This window comes from Falco naumanni, chromosome 10, assembly GCF_017639655.2.
Source record: "Falco naumanni isolate bFalNau1 chromosome 10, bFalNau1.pat, whole genome shotgun sequence".
NCBI lineage: Eukaryota > Metazoa > Chordata > Aves > Falconiformes > Falconidae > Falco > Falco naumanni.
In genome coordinates this window covers 11140752-11160913 of record NC_054063.1, presented here as the reverse complement: position 1 = coordinate 11160913, position 20162 = coordinate 11140752, and the positions used below count along the sequence as shown (strand labels likewise).

The 20162-nt window shown below is 36.9% G+C and overlaps 1 protein-coding gene across 1 annotated transcript in view; it reads left to right on the top strand.

Annotated features, from left to right (window-relative positions):
• SPON1 (spondin 1) overlaps positions 1–20162 on the top strand; it is a 199816-nt gene that overhangs the window by 19131 nt on the left and 160523 nt on the right. The window contains exon 3 of the mRNA XM_040609232.1: positions 20028–20161. Within this exon, the coding sequence (XP_040465166.1) occupies positions 20028–20161 (134 nt within the window). The remainder of the gene's footprint in view (positions 1–20027; position 20162) is intronic.

Here is a 20162-nt window from a genome sequence, read left to right as displayed (position 1 = left end):
ACAGAAGAGTTTTATTTTACTACATAAATTCTCAAGCAATATTTGCTGGACAATATTTTGTATTTTTAATGCATAGTTACTTTTGATTATTAAAACAGTAGCATATTAAAATTAATTTTCACATGAAAATAAATCAAGAATAATAAATAAATTCCTGATCCAGTTGCACAAAAGCTAGCATTTGGCTCCTGCGAATGCTTTTCGTGGTACTCTGTAATTAGAAAGGGAAATTCCCTGCTGGTATAGAGCTACCATTTTGTTTCCTGTTCCCTGCATTGTCACTGTGGGTAGGGTCATTATGCAATTGCTGGCAAGCTCATCCTACCAGACTGGTTACTAATTTGTAGGCTGTAGGTGTAAATTGAAAAGCCTTCATCCTGCTTCTGTTTACTTCACAAATTGAACTGGGCTCCAATTATTCTCATCTATGTGAATCGAGGCACTGTTGTTGCTCTTGCCTCTTTTTTTTTTTTTTTTTTTTTTTTTTTCCTCCTTGCGGGTGGTCATAGCTCACTTGGACCTGCATTTCTTTTCAAAAGAAACATTTAAAAGAATGAGTATGTAAGAAGTAGTTTACTGTTCTGTAATGATTATATATCTCAATACAGTCAGTAGTGTAGTAGACATTCCTTAGGGCGTTACCAGTGTTTATTCATGATTTGCCAGACATGTATCTCCTAGAACTTATTTAATCTTTTTTTTTTTTTTTTTTTTTTTTATTCCAACTGCATGAGTAAAGCTGACTCTGCTTTTATGGGATGCTTAATTATACCTGATGTTGCTCATTTTAGGCTGTTTGTCACAAACTTATTTTAGCTAACCTGCTTTTTAAAGAGGAGAAAAACGGAGGAGGAAGGGACATAAAGTAGCTAACAAATGCTGAGAATGGAGAAGTACTTCATACTACAACATCTCTTTAGCAAGAGGTCATTTTGATAGGAAAATTAGCTACTTGTTTTATACTGTTAATAGAAGACTGCTTTCTGGGAGCTTCAGGGAGGTATTTCAAATGGTTCCTAAGGCAGTGGTTTGCCTCTTACTGGTGGCCCTTCTGCTCTTGTCTCTCTGTACATGATAGTGTGGGAATCATAGGTGTAGGAATAAAGCAAGAACCTGCAACTAGTAAATTATTCTCTACGCTAATCCTATCTGTTAAGAAAATGTGCCCACACATTGTGATAAGTCCCAGTATTATTAAGATAGTCATAAATGTTTTCTGTATTTGCTGCATGCATAGGAGCAGTGGATTTTTTGGCTATGTCAAGTTTCTTGGCTTTCTTTGAGATTCTGTCAGTAACCTAGTTTTATTATCCGTAACAGTTATACAGACTACTTACATGAATTAGAATTGGGTTATGATATATTTAGACAGTGGGCTTATATAATAGCCTTGGCTTCAGTGGGTTCCAAACAATAATTTGGAAGTTTTTCTTAAGAGGTTGTGTAAGATTTTTCTAAAGGATGAAAAAGACCTATATGCTCCCTAATCAGCACTCTGTATATCTTTGTATATCTGTATTTCTTTGAATTCATCTGGTCCTCATCAGCTCATCTGATTACAGTAGCTGCAAAATGTGTATAACCCACATAGTAAACAACCAGCTTTGCATGTGGTGCAGATGTTACGCAACTGCCGGCTTCCACAGAAAGAACATGGTGTACACCACAAAGTGTTCTTAGGTTACTGAACCCATTTGCCTCTAACTGCTGACTATGAAAGAGATTTGGCCTTTCTCTTTGGGAGTAACAAATCTGATACATTTTGGAAGGCTGGTCTTGGGATATGGCCATTTCTGTTTGGTTTTTTACATCCATACATTTCATAAGAAAAGTTTATGCCTGAGCCAAAGAAACCAGAATGACATAAATATGGGAAGGAGCGTTACAAGATTAAAAATCTGGTAAACATATAAAAGCAGGATAAAGTGTCGAATTCACTGCTGTTAAGATACTTGACTCTTGTATACATACCTCTTGTACGAATTCAGAGAAACCATGACTAAATTATTTTTCCAATTAAATTTACTGAATCTTGTCCTAATAATTTTCTGTTGTCAGTGCTACCAGATATGCATTTACATTTATAGATAAAATACAGGTTTCAAACGTGCTCTTATATTGCCTTTCTGCTGAAGATTCTGATGTTTTTACATAAATTAAATTCCATAAATAGTTTTGTAGAATGTGTGTTTAGTATATCCACTTTACAGAAGAGTAAATGTTGAAGCAACTTACTCGAGATTACATATCACACTAGAGCCATGATTAAACTTCAGGAGTTTTGCTCTTCACGTGCAATGTTTGCCTCCCAGGTCAGGAATGTTTAAATAGTCATCTGTCATCTTACGTGTAAATACTGTCCATGTGTAGAATAACAAATGTTCGTAAAATGTATAACATTCCAAATGTAAGTGTAAAATATAACATGGAGATTTTAAAATATGGGAACACAGTCTAATTCTGTCTGTATTGTGGGGTCCCTAAAAACAATTCCAGTAACGGTAGCTGTTGTGCTGGCATGTATCAGAAAGATAGCGAGGCCTTCCTAGTACAGGATTAAAATGACCAAACCCCCTCCAAATACTCTCTTAGCACTCTAGGCTTAATCACTTAAACCACTAAATGGGTTTGGATCCATACTATGCTTTAGTTCTTCCTGTTGCTGGCAGAAAATCAGAAACAGCAGCATTAACATGTATTTTGGATTAGTAAACTGGGTGGTGTAATGCCTGCTGAGCTCTGTGTAATATTGGAAGTATTGTGTATTTTATAAAAAAGTTAAAATGATCCCAGAAGTAATAAGCATCTCATCTATTAAATAAAATTCCTGGCCTTTAACTTTAATACTTCTCTAATTACATGGTTCATGTTCTGGAGATAAGTTGTCACTTATCAAGTGTTTGTGTCTCCTGAAAATTAGTTTTTCCTTTATGTGGTTGAATTTCTGACCATCAGAAATTGTCTGTCTTTTGGGGTTTTTTTTGAGCCATTTTTTTTTTTCATGCTTTGGTAAAGTTGTTTTACAGTTTCATACCTCATAGCATTGTTTTCTTAAGTACTTGTGCAAAATTTGTAAAATTAGTCTGCAAGAGATAAAAAAGCACTGAAAAATAACCGATCTGGAGTGCTGAGTTTGAGCTTTATACAGCTTTTGATTGAAATTTATTGAGAATAATTCAGAATAGCATTGAAACTACCAAATGCAAGTCTCTGAATAAACACTGGTGTGACTGGTTGTCCATAACTACTGAGATAATTTCCTGTATCACCAAAATTCAGCTTTAGAAGTGAAAGACGGCATGAGACCTCTCACAAGTTAGAGGTGACCTGATGGACAATATTTAGTTTCTGCAGTGAAAATCTATCTTATTTCTAGTGCTTCCATACTCATGTTCTGCAAATGGTTACATAGACAGGTTAGACTATTTGTGTCACTTCTGTTGAAATTACATGATTTTGGGTATATTGTGTTGTCAGATAAAAGCTTTTGAAGTGGTGTACTTCAGATTCTCACACAGGAGTCTAGAAGAAAGGGACAGCTGTTTATTCCTATATACCAACACCTCATCGGTTTGAGAAGGTATTGTCTAGACTTGGATTTGGTGCTGCACTTAATTTTTTCATTATACTTAATTTTTATGGGACCCTCTCCCAAATATGTATGAAGTCACATGACTGAAAGAAGCTTTGTTCAAGGTTGGAAAAACTACCCATAACAGATTAAATGTAGTAAACAAAGATGCGGAAGTGCAAAGAAACGTTGTGCAATATATATATATATAAAATGAGAAACAGAAATTCATTGTCTGCATACTTTGTAAAATCTTGTAACAGCCTAGGTTGGAAGGGACCTTGAAAGTTCATCTGGTCCAGTGTTTTGTGGGAATGGGAGCTTGGATAAGAACATCTAGCACCTTGTCCAACCCTATCTTGAAAACTTCCAGTGATGGGGACTCTACCGTATCCTTGGGGAGGTTGTTCCACTGATGGGTTGTTCTCAGTGTAATTTTTTTTTTCTTTTATCAAGATGAAACCCTTCTCAGTACAATTTTGTAGCCATTGCCTCTAGTCTTCACCGTGAGGCTCCTTGTGAAGACAGAGCTTCTGTGCTATCTGTAGCTGCTCTTTAAGTAGTGGAATACTGTGGTGAGGTCTTCCCTGCACCTTCTCTTCTCCAGGGGGAGAGTTCTCCAGCCCTTTGATCATCTTTGTGGCCTTCCTTTGGACCTTCTCTCGTCCGTCTGCTTTGTTCTTCAAGTAGGGAGCAAAATCAGATACATTATTCCAGGAGTGGCCTGAGAAACCCTGAGTGGAGTGGTGGGATCATGTCTCTGTCAATAATGCCCCTGCAGATGCAGTCCAGATCCAGTTAGTCTCTGCTGCTGCAGTGGTGCCCTGCTGCCTCATGTTCAGCTTGTCCACCAGGACCCCCAGGTCCCTTTCAGCAGGACTGCTCCCCAACCACACAGGTCTTAGGCTGTGCTGGGCTCTCTGGTTACATCATCCCTGGTGCAGGATGCACTTGGCTTTGTTAATCTTCATACAGTCCTTGCTTGTCCACTATTCCAGCCTGGCCAGGTCTCTGAGGCAGGGGTCCTCAAACTTTTTAAACAGGGGGCTGGCATGTGGATCAAGTGGTAGGCAGTCATCTGCGGCTGCTTGGTTTACCCCCCAACCCCCGGCGGGGTGTGTGTCTGTAAATACTGGGGGCTGGACTGAGGACCCTGGGGGGCTGTATCTGGCCCGTGGGCCGTAGTTTGAGGACCCCTGCTCTAAGGTGTCTCTCCCCATGGATGGGTCCGCCTCACTGCCCAGTTTAACGTTACTAGCAAATTGGTGTGGATGCTTTCAATCCCGTCATCCAGATAATTTATAAAGGTACTGAACAGTGCATAGCTCAGTATTGATACTTGTCACTGTGTATGTTTCATATATGAGTCTCATATAATTTTGTCTGCCACTAAGAAAAAAACTGTAGAAGTGTATATTATAAAACTTGTTGGAACATCATTTTGCAATTTAACAACTCCTAATGCAAAACCTGTGAAAGTGTCTTGTTTGTCTTCATTTTCTTGTTCAAAGTCTCCAGGGAAGTATCAAAGGACCTGAGCCTGATGTCTCCCCTTAGCTAGAAGCTCTCATCATTGACATCTATTAAAATACAGCTAGGGTTGTAAAGTGAAAGTAAAGGAGGTGTAAGCCCACGTGCTGTGTTCCCACCTCACGACTAGAATCACCCATGTAAATTAAGCCCTTCAGCAGGGTCATAAATAGTATATGTCATGCATAAGATGAGCACGAGAGCGCTGTGGTTCTCGTGTGCCCGTGCCTATCCGCTTCCAGCTGCGGTATGCTGCCGTTTAAACTCTCTCTAGTCCCTGTTCTTCCATGTCCATTTCCATGGAAGTATCCGAATCTCTCTTTGAAAAGCATGAAGGAGAGCACATACAGGTGGGGTTTAGCTACTTGGGGCCTCCTTTTTGTCAGTATTTTCAGGTGGCTCTTGGAAGTGCAGTAGAAGGGCATCATCTCCTTTAGTCCGTGGAAAACCGATTGCCAAAGGGAAAGCGAACACTGCTTCATGCATAACACCTTTGCTGCTGCCTTTTGCCTCGTAATTATTGCATCTCTTCATATTTGAAAGACCAAGATAATGTGGGAGCTGAATGGAAACTAAGGTTTCAAGATTTCACAGACTCATGTGTAATACCTCCTATTTATAGTAATTGGTATTTATCTTGTGACTATCTGACTATCGGTAGCACACGAACAATAGTACAGTGAGCGTATTGAAGAGACATTTTGATCAGCAGCAGACAGTGTAGGGAGTTTTGTCTGCTTTGTAATTAATGTTACTGTTTTCTTCTGTTGCTACTATGTGAAAGGCATACCCAAACAATACAGGAATATTTATTGACCCCAATTAGGGCTAGTAGTAAAAAAGGACTACACAGAAGGGTCTTTTAAACAATGCAAAAAAAAAAAAAAAAAAGAAACTGGTTGAAATGAGAAATTTTCCCTGTCAAAATATGCTACAGATAAACAAATCACTTGGAAATTTTCGATAGAAAGGTCATCAGCACTTTATATGCAGATAAAACTGAAGTATACTGTTCTTTTTATTACACTATATACAACAGAAAATGTATTGAAGCAGCAGTTGAGATGGTGACAAATCAAAACATTTAATTTCAGAATGGATTGTTTTGAATACACTTAAAGTTCTCCAAATATTTTTAAATTATTATTTCAATAAAATGGCATATTTCCAGAGGAAAAAAATATTTTGACAAAATTGTATTTTGAAACTGGAAATAGTGTAAATAACATTTTTCCTACTACTTGTAGTTAGTGGTAGGAGTTCTAAAGCCTAAATTTCAGTGTAGCAAGAAATACTACCAAATCAATTAGAAACTTAGTTTATTTTAAGATGTACCTTTGGAACAATAGAACGTCTAGGGTTGTTTTTTTGGGTTTGTTTTTCTTTTAATCTATCGCATTTGAAGTGGGTTTGCTAAGGCCATGAAGGAAAATGTTGGCAGTAAAGCCAGCATAAATGTAGTTTTTGCTTGTTTAATTCACATTATAATTTATTCCATTCTTCACGTTCTTGCTTCCATAGATATTTGCCTGTTTTGCAGTGATAGAATATTACAAAAAGGGTGTTGATGCTACAGATCTGCAATTTTAAATTTTCCTTGCTTATGTGTCAAATTGATTTGGAAATGAATTTTCTGGTTTCTTAATGAATATCACAAAAAGCTGGGTTTTTTCCTCAAACAAAATTTACTTACCTCCCTCTTGGTCTATGACTACACATATTGAATTTCTATTTACTATAATGAAATTTCAAATGAAACAGCTTTATAGTCTTGAAATACATATTCATTGGGATTAAAACCCTTTGAGGTTGAGATAAATTTGTGTTGTTTCTAAAGGTATTGTGTTGTCACATGTATGTATGGTAAGATGGGAGTACAAATTTTTAATTGGCAAATCTATTTACACGCATAAAGTTGACACACATGAAGAAAGCTTATATTTCAAAACAAAACGTGCCAAACCATCAGGAGATTAAAACTTGATCTAGTGCGCATATATATATATGGTTTCTCAGGCATGCCTTCTTCACCTTGGTCTTAATGTGGTTTTGTCCTTCAGAAATTGGATGTCCCCTATGCAATTTTTCTTGGAAATGTACTTAGAATGTACAAATAATTTCAGAAGCAGATTTATCAAATTCAGTGCCTTTAATAATTTGGTTTGAAAAAATGTTGCATGCCAAGTACTCAACAAAATTCATGGTTCGTGCAGTAATACAGTACTAAGAGAACATTTTATTCAATACATTGCTTGAAGCAAAACGTAATAACGTAATCAGTGTATCCACCAAAGATAATGAAGAACCACTTCATGTGGCTCATGTCATGGCTGGAGTAGTATTTTAGGCCCTAATGCAACAGCACAGTTAGAGCTTTTTATGTTTTACAAATGTTTTTGTAGCTTTTAAAAATTAAATAAATAGTGATGTTTGCCTTAGAAGATACCACTTCTTTTGTTAGCTTTATTCCTCTAATCATAATAGCGTAAAATTTCTTCAATCTCATGCATAGAAGGAAGCCTTCTCATTGAGGCATACTTAAGACTGCCACACCAGGCTTGGTGAGGGAGAGCTGCATTGAACAAACCACATCTTTACCACTGTACCTGGCTTGGAGTTAATACAAAAGCAAGATACTGCTATGTATGTGTATAATTTCGTTTTTTAAACCTGGCAAAGTTTGTTAGTCCTTATAGTTTAATCTGTGCGCAAGTATAAATTGATGCAGTTCCATCTCAGTTTACAGCTCATTTTTTTTGAGTACTTCAATTGACGGAGCTATGAAGAATTTTTTTTTACAAGCTTTTACCAAAATTCATTGTTATTCTGTTTTTTCAGAATCCCTTTCTGCATGTTTATTTCCTTTAAGAAGGTCAGACAACTCTCCAGCAAACATCTTCTACCATAATGAAATATATTGCTATGTTCGAGAGAATATAGAACTTCTCTGGAAAAAAGCAAAACAAAACACAAACAACCCGTGTACTTTTCTTTCCTGATACTCATGTCATTGTTTTGTTCCCAAAATAAACATTTTGTTCAAGGCAGTGTTCAGAAAAAGTGTCCGAATCATGCTTTAATATAGATGTAGTTTTAATAGTTGGCATGGTGAGGTTTTCGTTTAGTCACACCACTTAACCCACTTGGACTTCAGTCAGTGTTTGAAGAGAGCCTACCAAAGTCTTGAAAAGAAATCTGAAGTTTGCCTACAAGACTCTTCTTTTTGACAGATTATGGCTTTGCTATTGACTGACCACAGCGTGTCTTTCTGAAGCAGAATCCTCTCACACTGGAAGCGAGAAAGTGTAACACTTTTTGATTTCCTTGAAACTCTCAGCAAGCAGGTTTAATTTGCCGGAAGGGTACTCTAGGTAATATGAAATTAGGCTTTATAGAAAACCTGGGCACAGAGGCAGGCAGAGGAATTGCTCATGAATAGACTATATTAATCTATGATGCCCTCTAAGTAAGGAAAAAATTTGAGAATCTGTGCATGAGTAGTTCATCAGCATATCAAAAGTAAGAGGAGCCGTAACCTGGATTATTATCTCTTGACTCTGCCTAACATGCAGGCACACACTCAGACACACACAAAGAACTTGGTGGCTTTATAATCACTTACAACTACTGTCAGTGCTGACAAAACCTTCCTGACTTTCTGCAGCTCTTCTGTACGAACAATATCCCTGATCCGACAGCTGATGCAAATTGTTAAGATTTGAGAGCTCTTTTAAGGAGGTAAATGCCACCTTAATTTTATCTACATAAAGCCTGTAGTTCCAGATCACCAGTATTTTTGCTCTAAATGTGGTTTTAGCAGTGGATTAATTCTCTCTGAAATACATTATGTTCTGTTCACAGTCATCTGAAGACTACGGGAATTTGTGTGGAATCTGCTTGAACTAGGTTGGGTTGTATATTTTGGCACTGAGATACTCACGAGGAACGTGAATAGCACATGTGCCAGAGCTGTTGATGCTTCAAAGCTCCAACACCAAGCAAGACAATAATGCTATTAAAAAGATGTATTTTCTGTAATCCTTAAATCCCTTCTTAATTTAAATGAGGAGCTCCAAGTGAGGTAGCTATTCTTGGCAGTATATTCATAATGCTGAATAGTGTAATATTTTTTGAAACGAAGGATAAATGAAAAGCCTGAACAAACTAAGCAACTGAGAAATGCTGATCGAGTAAAATGTGCAGACTCACATTTTACTAAGTATTTCAAATTACTTTCGTCAGTTCTGGTGTACTTAATTGCAGAACAGGCATTTCCTTTGTACTTTACTTTCAAATGTTATGTTGTATTGTAGAAAAGTGTTGCATCTATATTATCATTGATTACATTAGTATGGAAGGCCCATCTAGGTTGAAGCCCATGTTGCACTTTGTACTCCACAAAGTCGTTGTCAGAAGAGGTGTCCCTATGGCTGACAGCGCTCTGACAAATTCGAGGGAAAGGCTGAGGAGGAAGGCAGGCTGGAACTGTCACTGCAGGGAGAACCTGGGACATGGAAAGCTGCCTTCAGTAGAAGAGCTATATACGTCATTTGACCAGTCGCTATAAAATTTCTTCCTTACCTGACGTTTTATGTGTGTCAACTCAAATTTAACGTTCCTTTTCCTTTGATCGCCTGGTCTTGCAACTGCGTTCTTATCCGGGATGTTGTTGTCGAAATAGAAATGGAAGATCCTGAGTTTTAAATTGAATTGACAGTGAGCCTGGAGTTCCTTGCCACAGAAATGTAAATGAGAAGTTCACCTGTGAGCAGAAGATAAGGTCTAGGTCTTCTGTGCTAGTCTACGGCATATATTTCTCTGGCATTCACATTACTTGTGCATTGTTTATTACAGTGCTAAAGGTATTGGCAATATATAGTTGTGGCAACTGTACGTGAAGGATCGTAATCTTATTGAAAGATCATCATGTAATCAATTTCAAAGGGAAGAGCTACACCTCAGTCACTTCACTGAAATGAAGTAATTAGTAGGTAACGACTCTCAGTCCACGTGGTCTGTTCTGATATGAAGATCAGATTTTCTTGACTGTTCTTAGTTAAGCTTTCTAGAACAGATGGTAAGAATGGTAGATTTGGGACCAGATCGTGCTTTCTCTCTCAAGTATTATTACATTATGAACAATAGTGAGAATGTCAGGGTTTTGTTTATTTACATATCTCAACTGTTTGAGTGCTGAAAGCTTATTTTTTTGGTGAACAGAAGTTCTGGACCACTGAATTTAAAATACATTATTGGCTGGACTTGAGTGGTGACTAGAGGTCCTTACTAATGAAGTATCTATTAGCCACACTAAAGGTACAAGCTTTCAAGCATTTATAGATGGTATTTTTGTGCAAAAGCATCGGCAGGAGCTCAGGCAGGTGAACAGTTGCTTCAGAAACTAAGGAAGATCACAGTACTAAAATGAAAAGTTTCATACAGTTTTGAAAAATTATTAAGAATGTGCTGACAAGATATTAATTTGCATATAGCAAAAATGTAAATGTTGACTTTTAGCTGAAGAAATGTGCTCACAGCAATATATAGGCCTTCAGCTTTCCACAAGGATGTCCATAAACGTACATCTAATTTATCCTGGATTCAGTCCTGCAAGGTACTGAGCACTCTGCCTCTGACTTGTTAATGAGCTTAAGTTGCATGATTAGCATAAGACCTGGATGTTGTTTTAGGTTCATATTTATAACTTTGTTTTGTGCTGAGACAGGATGAATTAGAATGAATTCTGTACCATATGGATTTGAATAATGTGAAGGGGGTGGGAAAAAAAATTATGCATTGTTAGTTTGGTGGTTTATGTGCATGTGCCTCTGCATGCGTGAGTGGCCCACCATGTCAACCAGGGATTAATCTTTTATTCACTAAAAATTGTCTGGATTTTCAGTGCTGCCAGATGCAGCACCATGTGCATATATATATGCATGTATATATATATATATTTATCTGTGTATGTATATAGGTAAAAGCTGCAGTAACAGGGCCAAAGTGCCCATGCTGACTTAAACATCAATTCTGGATAGTGACATGCTATACAATATTATTGATCAGCCCGATTGAAGGTGACACACAAGGCCACGTTTGGGGAGGAAGCTGGGAAGTCTCTTTGTCCCCTTTCAAGTGAGTTCATTTGTTTGTGAGAGTCAGAAATAAATGCAGTAGGAGTTTTGTTATTTGTTTTTAACTGAACATTTAAAAAAGTTCAAAGTTAGCACTCGGAACGTATGATCTCAGCCATGGGCTAGCAAACCAATGCTAGATGGGGTTCTCAATATTTTGGGGAAACTTTTCAGTCTCATGTCTCTCCTAGAAAGAAACACTAGTATATTGATCCGTTTAATGGAATATATCAGTTTTCACTATATTTTATTTGGAAAACTTCCCATTCAGACATAATTTCCAGTTAGAAGAAGAGGTCCATCACAAGTGACAAAAGGCTTTCAGTCTGGGTGGAGGGAAGTTTCAAGTGTCTGAGTCATTAGAACAGAGATTGCACTAGGGAGTTCTGCAGCCCTAGAGTGCTTCTCCATGCAGCAACAGTCTATTTCAGGACAGAGTTCTCACAGTCTCTTCTTCTGGGATCCCTCTGCTTTGTAAAACTAGTAAAACACTTCACTAGGCCAGCAAGGAAGAGGCTGGCATTGCAACTTGGAAAGTCATCAAAATAAACAGAGCAGAGATCGGAACACGCATCAGTGCTTTCATTACCTGACTGTCAAACTAGTTTTTCCCCTTAATTCACCGAGCTGTGATGCAGAATGGATCAGAAAAGAGACTGGCTGAAGGTTACTCGTTTTGTAAAAGCTCACACTTGACAGTGAACTGCCTGATTCAGAATGGATACATGACTGTCTTCCATATCAGAAGTAGTCTTCAGTGGTGATCTCAGAGCATGCTCTACTAGGATCTCTCTCAGCTTTTGCAGGATAAATAACTAAATAAGGCTTGTCTTCTAATCTCAATGTGCAGCTAAATGAAAATACAAACATTTTTTGCTAAGCAAGGTTCTATTTTGTAGCAGTATTTAAATTTCCATTTTAAATTATCAGGGGACTGTAGCAAGATTAATGTTGAAAAGGCACTCCTGTGTAAAAGATGCAACTGTCAAGCTGGAGCTCTGCCAGGTTGGTTTTTGTTCTGCTTCCTGGATTCTGTAGGCAATGCACCCAGCTGGGAGATCTTTGACCGAATTTGGCTGTTCTTTTTTACAAAAGTGAGACAAAAGGTTGGTACACAGCGGGCCATCCCAACTTTATGGCTTCTATGGATTTCCTGAACTTGAATTTCTAATTGATTCTCTAAGCCACTTTTCCATCTAATTTGAGTTACTGGCATGTCACAGAGCAGGCTAAAGATCTGTCATCTCATACTTAATCTCCTCCTAAGCAACTCTTGTTTATGAAGTTAAGAGACCAATTTAAGGTGTAACAAACTGCTAAGGATAATAAGTACGTTTTTATAGAGGATTTAATATATTGTTTTGAAAAGGGAGCTGAGGAACAGATTATGCTATAGTGATTTGAGAGAGGTTGGTCAGCGTTAAGTCATGTCTTCCAATCAAGCCTTGTATCCACGCTGCCTTATTTTCTTCCGCTTTCTTTTATGACACTGTGAAAACATTTATTTGCCTTTCAACCTTTCAATACCTTTTATCTATCTAGAAAATCAGATTAAAATGGGCTCTGAAATACCAGCTAATTGCATTATATATAACTAAATAAAATGATAGCAAATATATTTAGGAGATATGGCAACAGTGGTTTTTGTTTTTTTTTCTCTTTCCAAAGAAATTTATATACTATAATCTTAAATGAAGGGTACTAACTGTGGTGACTGCATAAGAAATATACAAAATCCTTCAGCTTTTACTGCTTTCAAGGACTGTTACCTAAAAATCCTTGATTGTGAGGTTGGTTTTTATATAACACTTCCTTTGGCAAGCAACATTTCTCCCAGGCTGAAAGTGCTTGAGACACCACTTATCAAAAGTTATTTTTTTCCTGTGAAAATTTCTTATCAGATTGAAATAGCAGTTATTTTTTGCCAAATAAATAATGTTCATACTGAAATAGTTTGACAACATAAAACTGAGTATAAAATAATGCCTCTGCAGAAGTATTACACAACAAATCCTGCACATATCTTTGTTGAAGTTGATTGTGGTTATAGTCTTATCTGAAAGGACTATGGTAGTTTTGTAATTTTGGAAGAACCGTTTGCACTCTGATTTTGCATTTACAAGGAGGAGAGAAACAAGAAATCCATGAAAGCTAGTGAGAAGCCTAAGTGGTTGTGCTCCATTTTTTAAATTTTTTGTTGTTGTTGGATTTGATTTGCTACAGGTGCTATTTTGGGTTGGCCTTGGCTCAGGTGAAGGGAACTGCAGCTAGAGAGCTGCTCTGATTTAATGCTGCCTATTCCTGGGGGGCCAGTAAAGCATCGCCACAGCATAGCCTTGCTGGGTGTCACCATCATCCTCACTGGTAATTATTCTGTTTTAGGGCTGCAGTAGGACAGTTTTGCTTCCTAATTCTTGGAACGGAGTTTTGAAAGTAATGTTTCTTCATTTTCATCTGACTAAGTGTTAATAAAATCTACCCCTTTTTCACATTTTTTTTATGCTTCCAAATGTAAAGTATATTTAGACCGTAAGTGACTCCTGATTTCATTGAAAAGCATGTTCAGTCTTTTAGGTACTGCCTGAATATAATGAAAAAAAAACCCACCCCGAAACCACAAGTTAATGTGCTTGAACTGTTCAGCATAGAGTCTGCCCTCAGTAAATTTACTCTAGACTTAGGTCTAAGTTGATTAAATTATGTATCAAGGTGAGCTAAATGTCCTCTTTCTTTGAAACGTAGATTTTCGATTTTGCCCAGAATCCTCATACATCATTTCACATGTAAAAGGAGTTGTGTAGACTAAGCACAAGGTATGAAGAATAAAGCTATTTGTCATGCAAGGCACAGAGTGACTCATTGCTTTTGTACAAAAACGTCACAAGAAGTTCCTTTACACAATTTATTTGTGCTGATGTGCCTAATCCTGCGACTCATTTGTATGCTGTAATGCTTATGCCGGGGTGCGCTCTTGGGCAAGAGTCAGCTGGTGTATTTTGGATCACTGTGTGCCAAGGTGTGTAAAGCAACTTTCGTCTTCAGAATAATTTCTGATGAGGCTTGTTGGATAGTATTGGGTGTGTTAAGAAGCTAGAAACTTAGAAGAGATTTCATAAGGTGATGCTATTTTCCTGATGGAACTTAATATTTACTTTAACAGCCTTTTAAACTTGAAATGAGGATTTTTCTTAGGCAAAATAGCTACTTTTTAAAGGAAGTTATAGATATAACCCAGTGAGATCTATAGTGATGAGAACAGTGAGCTTTCAGTGCCTAATATAGTTTATCTGTTTGAGATTGTAAAAGTGTTATTTTATCTGGGAAAAGCTGGATTATCTGGCAAAAATACTAGTTGTATAGTCTGGTAAAGTAGCTTGAATTAATTTACCCAACTGTTTTCATGGAAATATTAATGTTACAGTCCACAAGAAAAAATCATGGGAAACGAAGATTAAACTTTGGACCTTGTAGTCCACTCTTAGTGACTACTTAGATGAAAACTGTATCAATTCACAACAATCGATGTTCATTCATCTCTCGGACAGCTTTTACTTAATTGCACATTTTCACTTTACAAGCATAACCCTGCGTAAGCCTTATAATTCAACATTTTACAACATTGTTAACTATGGTTCAAACTCAAGAAAAATATACAATATAACATTTTAAATTTATAACAATAACTTAACAGCATTTAATCTGTATCTGTCAATATACAACTTTTCATATATACTGAATTAAGTATAGAAGAAATTACAGTTTTAAGCGTTCCGTAGACAGTCTCCTAGGCAGGAAAGGCTGTTTAGTGTAAAAAGCTCCAAGTCTAGTGCTGTATCTTTAATGCCCTTCAGGTTCTCTTCACGTTGAACTACTTTCTTTCTGCTTTTGTTTGAATTGCACCTTAGAATAGACCCTGCTGTCTGTCCTACAACAGGTGTTATGTAGCTCTTGGGTCTGTTTAGCATGAAGATCAATATGAAGTACAGTATGACTGTAAGATTCTTGCTAGCAAAAATTTGTGGGACACTGTAATGCATAAGATTCTCATACAAGACTCTCTCAGTAGCTTTTTTTCCTTTTGATCATCCAACACAGCCTTTTTTGCAAGGAACACACTTTTCAAATTGTTTGTTTTAAAGAAGGAAAAGATAGTTGGACAGAATTCAAATATATTTCTTAGAACATCTTATGCACAAATCAATTGTTTAGGGGTTTGGTGTCGTGCCCCCCCCCCCCCCCCCCCCCCCCCCCTTTTGGAAGGTGATTTAGAAATCCTTCATTGTTTTCCTCTTCTTTTGCTGATATACATTGAAGACTTGATCTGACTGTCTGGTATTACACCATGTAGAATTGGAAGGGTCCTTTACCTGCCCCCACCCCATGATTCCAACTACCTCGTGCATGGGATGTAAAACAAGCAGGTAGATGGATGCACAGAGAGGCAGGTAGGTGGTGAGGCATGTAACTTGTGCTGATACTGCTTTCAGAGAATTTACCATCATGTTATCTGATGCATTTAATCTTTAATTCATAAAATCTGTGATCAGGTAATAATTCAAGAAGTAAACTTGTTTTCCAGTTGCAACATTGTAGGACATCTATGTAAAGTTTGTGCTAGAAGTTACCAGAACATAGTGATGATCTACAAGTGCATTTTAGCAATGCCTTTGTTGAATAGATATGCTCACTTTTCTCTAGTGCTCCAAGGTATGGCTCGTTATCAGACAACTCCAGTCTTCTGGTGTGGTGTTAAAGATGACAAATCTTACTGAGAGCCCAGCAGTGCTTGGTGGTACTACACAGCTTTGAATCATAGTCAGCATCAGATTGGTTACTGACACTGCAAAAAAAGTCACAGTTTTGATTCTTTTGATTCTAAGCCCAGACTCTGAAGGAACTACTGTGTCCTTTAGTCAAACAAATTGGTTACATGAAGCATATCTTTGAGGTAGTTTTTGTTTTTAAACTGACTTTGTACATCATTAGTTTTTCATTCCATATAATAAATAATCTGTTCTAGAATAATTCCTAAAGGCCAAGTATTATTGCCATTATGCAGACCCAATTTTTATAATGGAAAGTTTCCTCAAGGAGAAGATAGTTTTGCAACATTCTGGAAGTCAGACTCCATATTACCTCTTCCAGAGAAGAAAACTGCCCACAAAATTGCTTATCTTGTGAACTTTGTGTGGGGTTTTTGTTTCATTGTTTTTAAACTCAGTTGTTCCAGTAGAACACAGCTGTTTCAGTGGGTGGAAAGTGATAATGAGCCCGTGGAAGGGGAAGTGGTGCTGAAGAACCTAGCCAGTGGTTTAAACTAAGGAAGTAGACACCAGGCAGTAGAGGATTTATGTAACTTCATCTCCTTTTGTGCTTGATCCTTTTTTTGTGTTGTGTAGCATTTTTACTTTTTTTTTTCCCCTTAAATATGTATACGAAATTAACAACAGACAGGACAATTGCCTGGTTTCCTTTATTTGACTAAGTGTGTAGAAATCAGAAACAGACAGGAAGCTCTGTCACTCAGCATGAAATGTTCCAATTCTGAGAAAAGAAAACCACTTGTTCATGTGTTTAACAACTAAGCAGTTATCCAGTCCTACTTTTCAGGAACAGACCAAAATCGTCCTCAATCTCATCAGTGTCTGGAATATGCAAAGAATGCACAACTGAGCCTGGAGGTGGTAAATTCTCCCTTTTAATGTCCCTACTTCCATGTTTCTAGATTTACCCAAGTTCAGATGAGTTCTACTTTCTGTGATACTCATTCAAATCTGGGTTAACTCTGAGTCTTGTTCAGGATTTACACTAGTTCCCTGAAGGAATAAATTAGTCCAATAATATTACAATCATAATGGGAAGAAACCCCTAAAATAACCACAAAACCCACACAGAAACTAAACAGAATGTTAAGAATTAATGCCATTGCATTTGTGAATTCGAAAGAATTAGCCACATAGAGATCCTCTCTCTGAGATCTCAGATTCTTTGGCCAAGTGCTTATTTTAATTTTTAGGATTTTTGTCCAACATGTTGTTAAATTACTGGCCTATTCCTGAAAGTGTAAGGCTTCCCATTACAGATAACCTGGGGTTTAGAAGCTATAATTTTACAAATGCTACATTTTAATCCGTGTTTCTTTTTCTTGCCAATTATTTCCTTCATGCCTATGTGGTCTGACTTGATTCCAGAAGAAAATTCAGGATTATATTATTTTTAGAGATTATGTATTTGCGTGCATGCGCAGCTCCCCCCCCCCCCAAGTTGGCCAGAGTACAATTGCTTTCTCCTGTGTTATGTGTGAGTGCAATAATATCGTCCAGCACTCTAAAATACCATGGAATACTATTGTATATGTAGTGAATCCATTCTGCGTTGCCCATAAGAACTTTTTATAAAGACTCAAACCCCCACAGACATGGAAGAAAACCCATCTTTCCAACAAATATATTTGAGATGGGTTTATATTTATCTGAAGTCCTAGAATCTGGATAACTCCTCTGAATTTTATAAAATTTCTTATAATAACTTTTTATTTAATCCTCTCAGATCAGTGGGCATTTGAGCTTTTCCAAGTAGTTTAGATGTTCTTTATTCTGTCAGCATTGGGAGTCTTTATTAAGAAAGCTTCTGTCTAATTTTTCTTCAAAGGAACTCTCTTTGAAGGACCTTATTCTTTTATGGTCAGGTTTTCCCAGGAGATACTTAACTGCGTAAGTCTTCTTGCTTTGATGGTTAGTGATGCAGGAAATCATGATGTAGCCTTGAGGTTCAACCACTTCCTGTTCTTCCAGGACTATGTTCTAAAACACAACCAGAACTTTAAAATTATTTCATTAGAGACATCTGCATATCTTGAGAACATTCATAACTTGCTAGGTTGCAGAAATTGTGTAGGCTATTTTGCAGTTTTCATCTGGGAAGAGAATATGGAACTAGTGAAACTTGTACAGTCATTTGCATTATTTCAATTTTTCTGGAAAAGCTGTCTTTTTTTAAGAACTTTCAGATGACGTTCTGAGGGCCCTTGTAATGGGAATTATCATGCTTTGATATAACGTACAATAATATTTTATTTTGTATGAGATAGTATTTTTTTTTCACTCAAAAACTTCCACCAGAATTAGGTTTTGATTGAAAATGAATTACTGTGAGATACGGATAAAAGGTCAATCAATATGGTCCTGAATATTGGAACAAGTAAACGGGTTTTTATCTTTACTGTTGCAGGAATAAGGCAGAAAGAATAAATACAGTTGATAGCCAAGATGGAATTGTAGACTAGGGATTCCTTGATTCAAATTAAATATATTACACTGCATCAAGTGAAAGGAGAAACTGTGGAGTGTGAGCTTAAGCCTACCAGTAGATCCCATGCTTCCCATTAATAAAAATCTAGTGAAGTAGCAGCCGTACATATTGTGTTTAGTTACACAGATTCTACAAAGCATTAAAAAAGTTGGAAAATATTAATGGGTTTAGATTAACCTTTACCCTATTGCCCTGCTAAATATAGTTTCCCAGCACTCCTCTGGGCCAGTGTCCCTTTATTTTGCCATGGAAAAACCAGAAATGTTTGTTGGCTCATCTAAAAATATTTGGGAATGCTGGCAGTATCACTGGGTGAGACAACATGTATGTCTGCTCACTAAAGTAGATCTGGTCAAACTTTAGATATCGCTACTTTTTCAGAATGTAAAATAGGGTGGGGTTTTTGTCAAAGTACTTGTTTAAAGTTCCATTTACTGCCAGAAGATTATTTTCTTAAATTGTAATCTGGTAAAACTGTGTGAGTTATTAGTACCAGAATTCTGAAAAATCTCCTTCAGAGTTGGGTCTTGTTATAAATTGATAAATACAACTTCTTTCTCAGAATGGTAAGGTTTGTAATTCATTGGCTAAATCTGGACCCAATGTAGTGTGAATTGTGGCTTCATTGAATAAAAGCAGACCACTGAATAATTTTGAAGAGAAATGTAGCAATATCATAGCATTGCCTGTTTCCAAATAAAATTTGGCAGCTTCTCATGAATTTTTTTTGAGATCTGATAAACAGAAGGCTTAAAGTATGATCCATGAAGTACATATGTAGTGAGAAAGCTATTTGGTCACAGACACTTTTGAGTAAAATCCTTAGAACACCACAGGTACCAAAGCAGCCTATCTCATTTCGTATTGACATAAACCACTTAAACCCTTCTGTTAAATATCAATCAATCAGAAAAGCAAAAATGTGTGCAGATTGGACTAAATAATGGTCTCTGAATTATAGATTATTATGATTCACATACTACCTCTTTTGACCTGGACATTCTTTTGATACCCTAAGAATAATACTGTTTAAAGAAAGGTTATCTTAAAAAGCTAACAAAAAAGTAAACAGACCGACTCCCCTTTTTCCTTTAACATGTTCCATCTTCCTAACCAGTTCAAATAATATATTAAAAAATAGAATTAAGCATCTTTTATTATTTTCAGTTCATTAATATTTATAGGAAGTTCCAGTAATCAGGATCTACCAAAAAGGTTATTTGCAGACATGCTCAGAAAAGACAAACTTCTGTTCACCTAGAACTGAATTATTCTTCTGTCTTTGTTTTGTGGGCTTGATGTTTTCATTTCAGTGAGTGATCTGCATGTTATAAATACGTTTACAAAAGTAATGCTGAGCTAAGCAGAGAATATTCTAAGTAATCCCAGTGAAGGAAAACATGAGCTGACAAAACATATTTGAGAGGTGTTGGCTATGTCTGTCCTTATATTGTTACATTCTTCTTTTTATGCTTCCTTAGATCATAGATGAGGAAGAAACACAGTTCATGAGTAATTGTCCTGTTGCTGTTACCGAGAGCACGCCTAGAAGAAGGACACGCATTCAAGTGTTTTGGACGGCTCCTCCTACTGGTACAGGCTGTGTAATTCTGAAG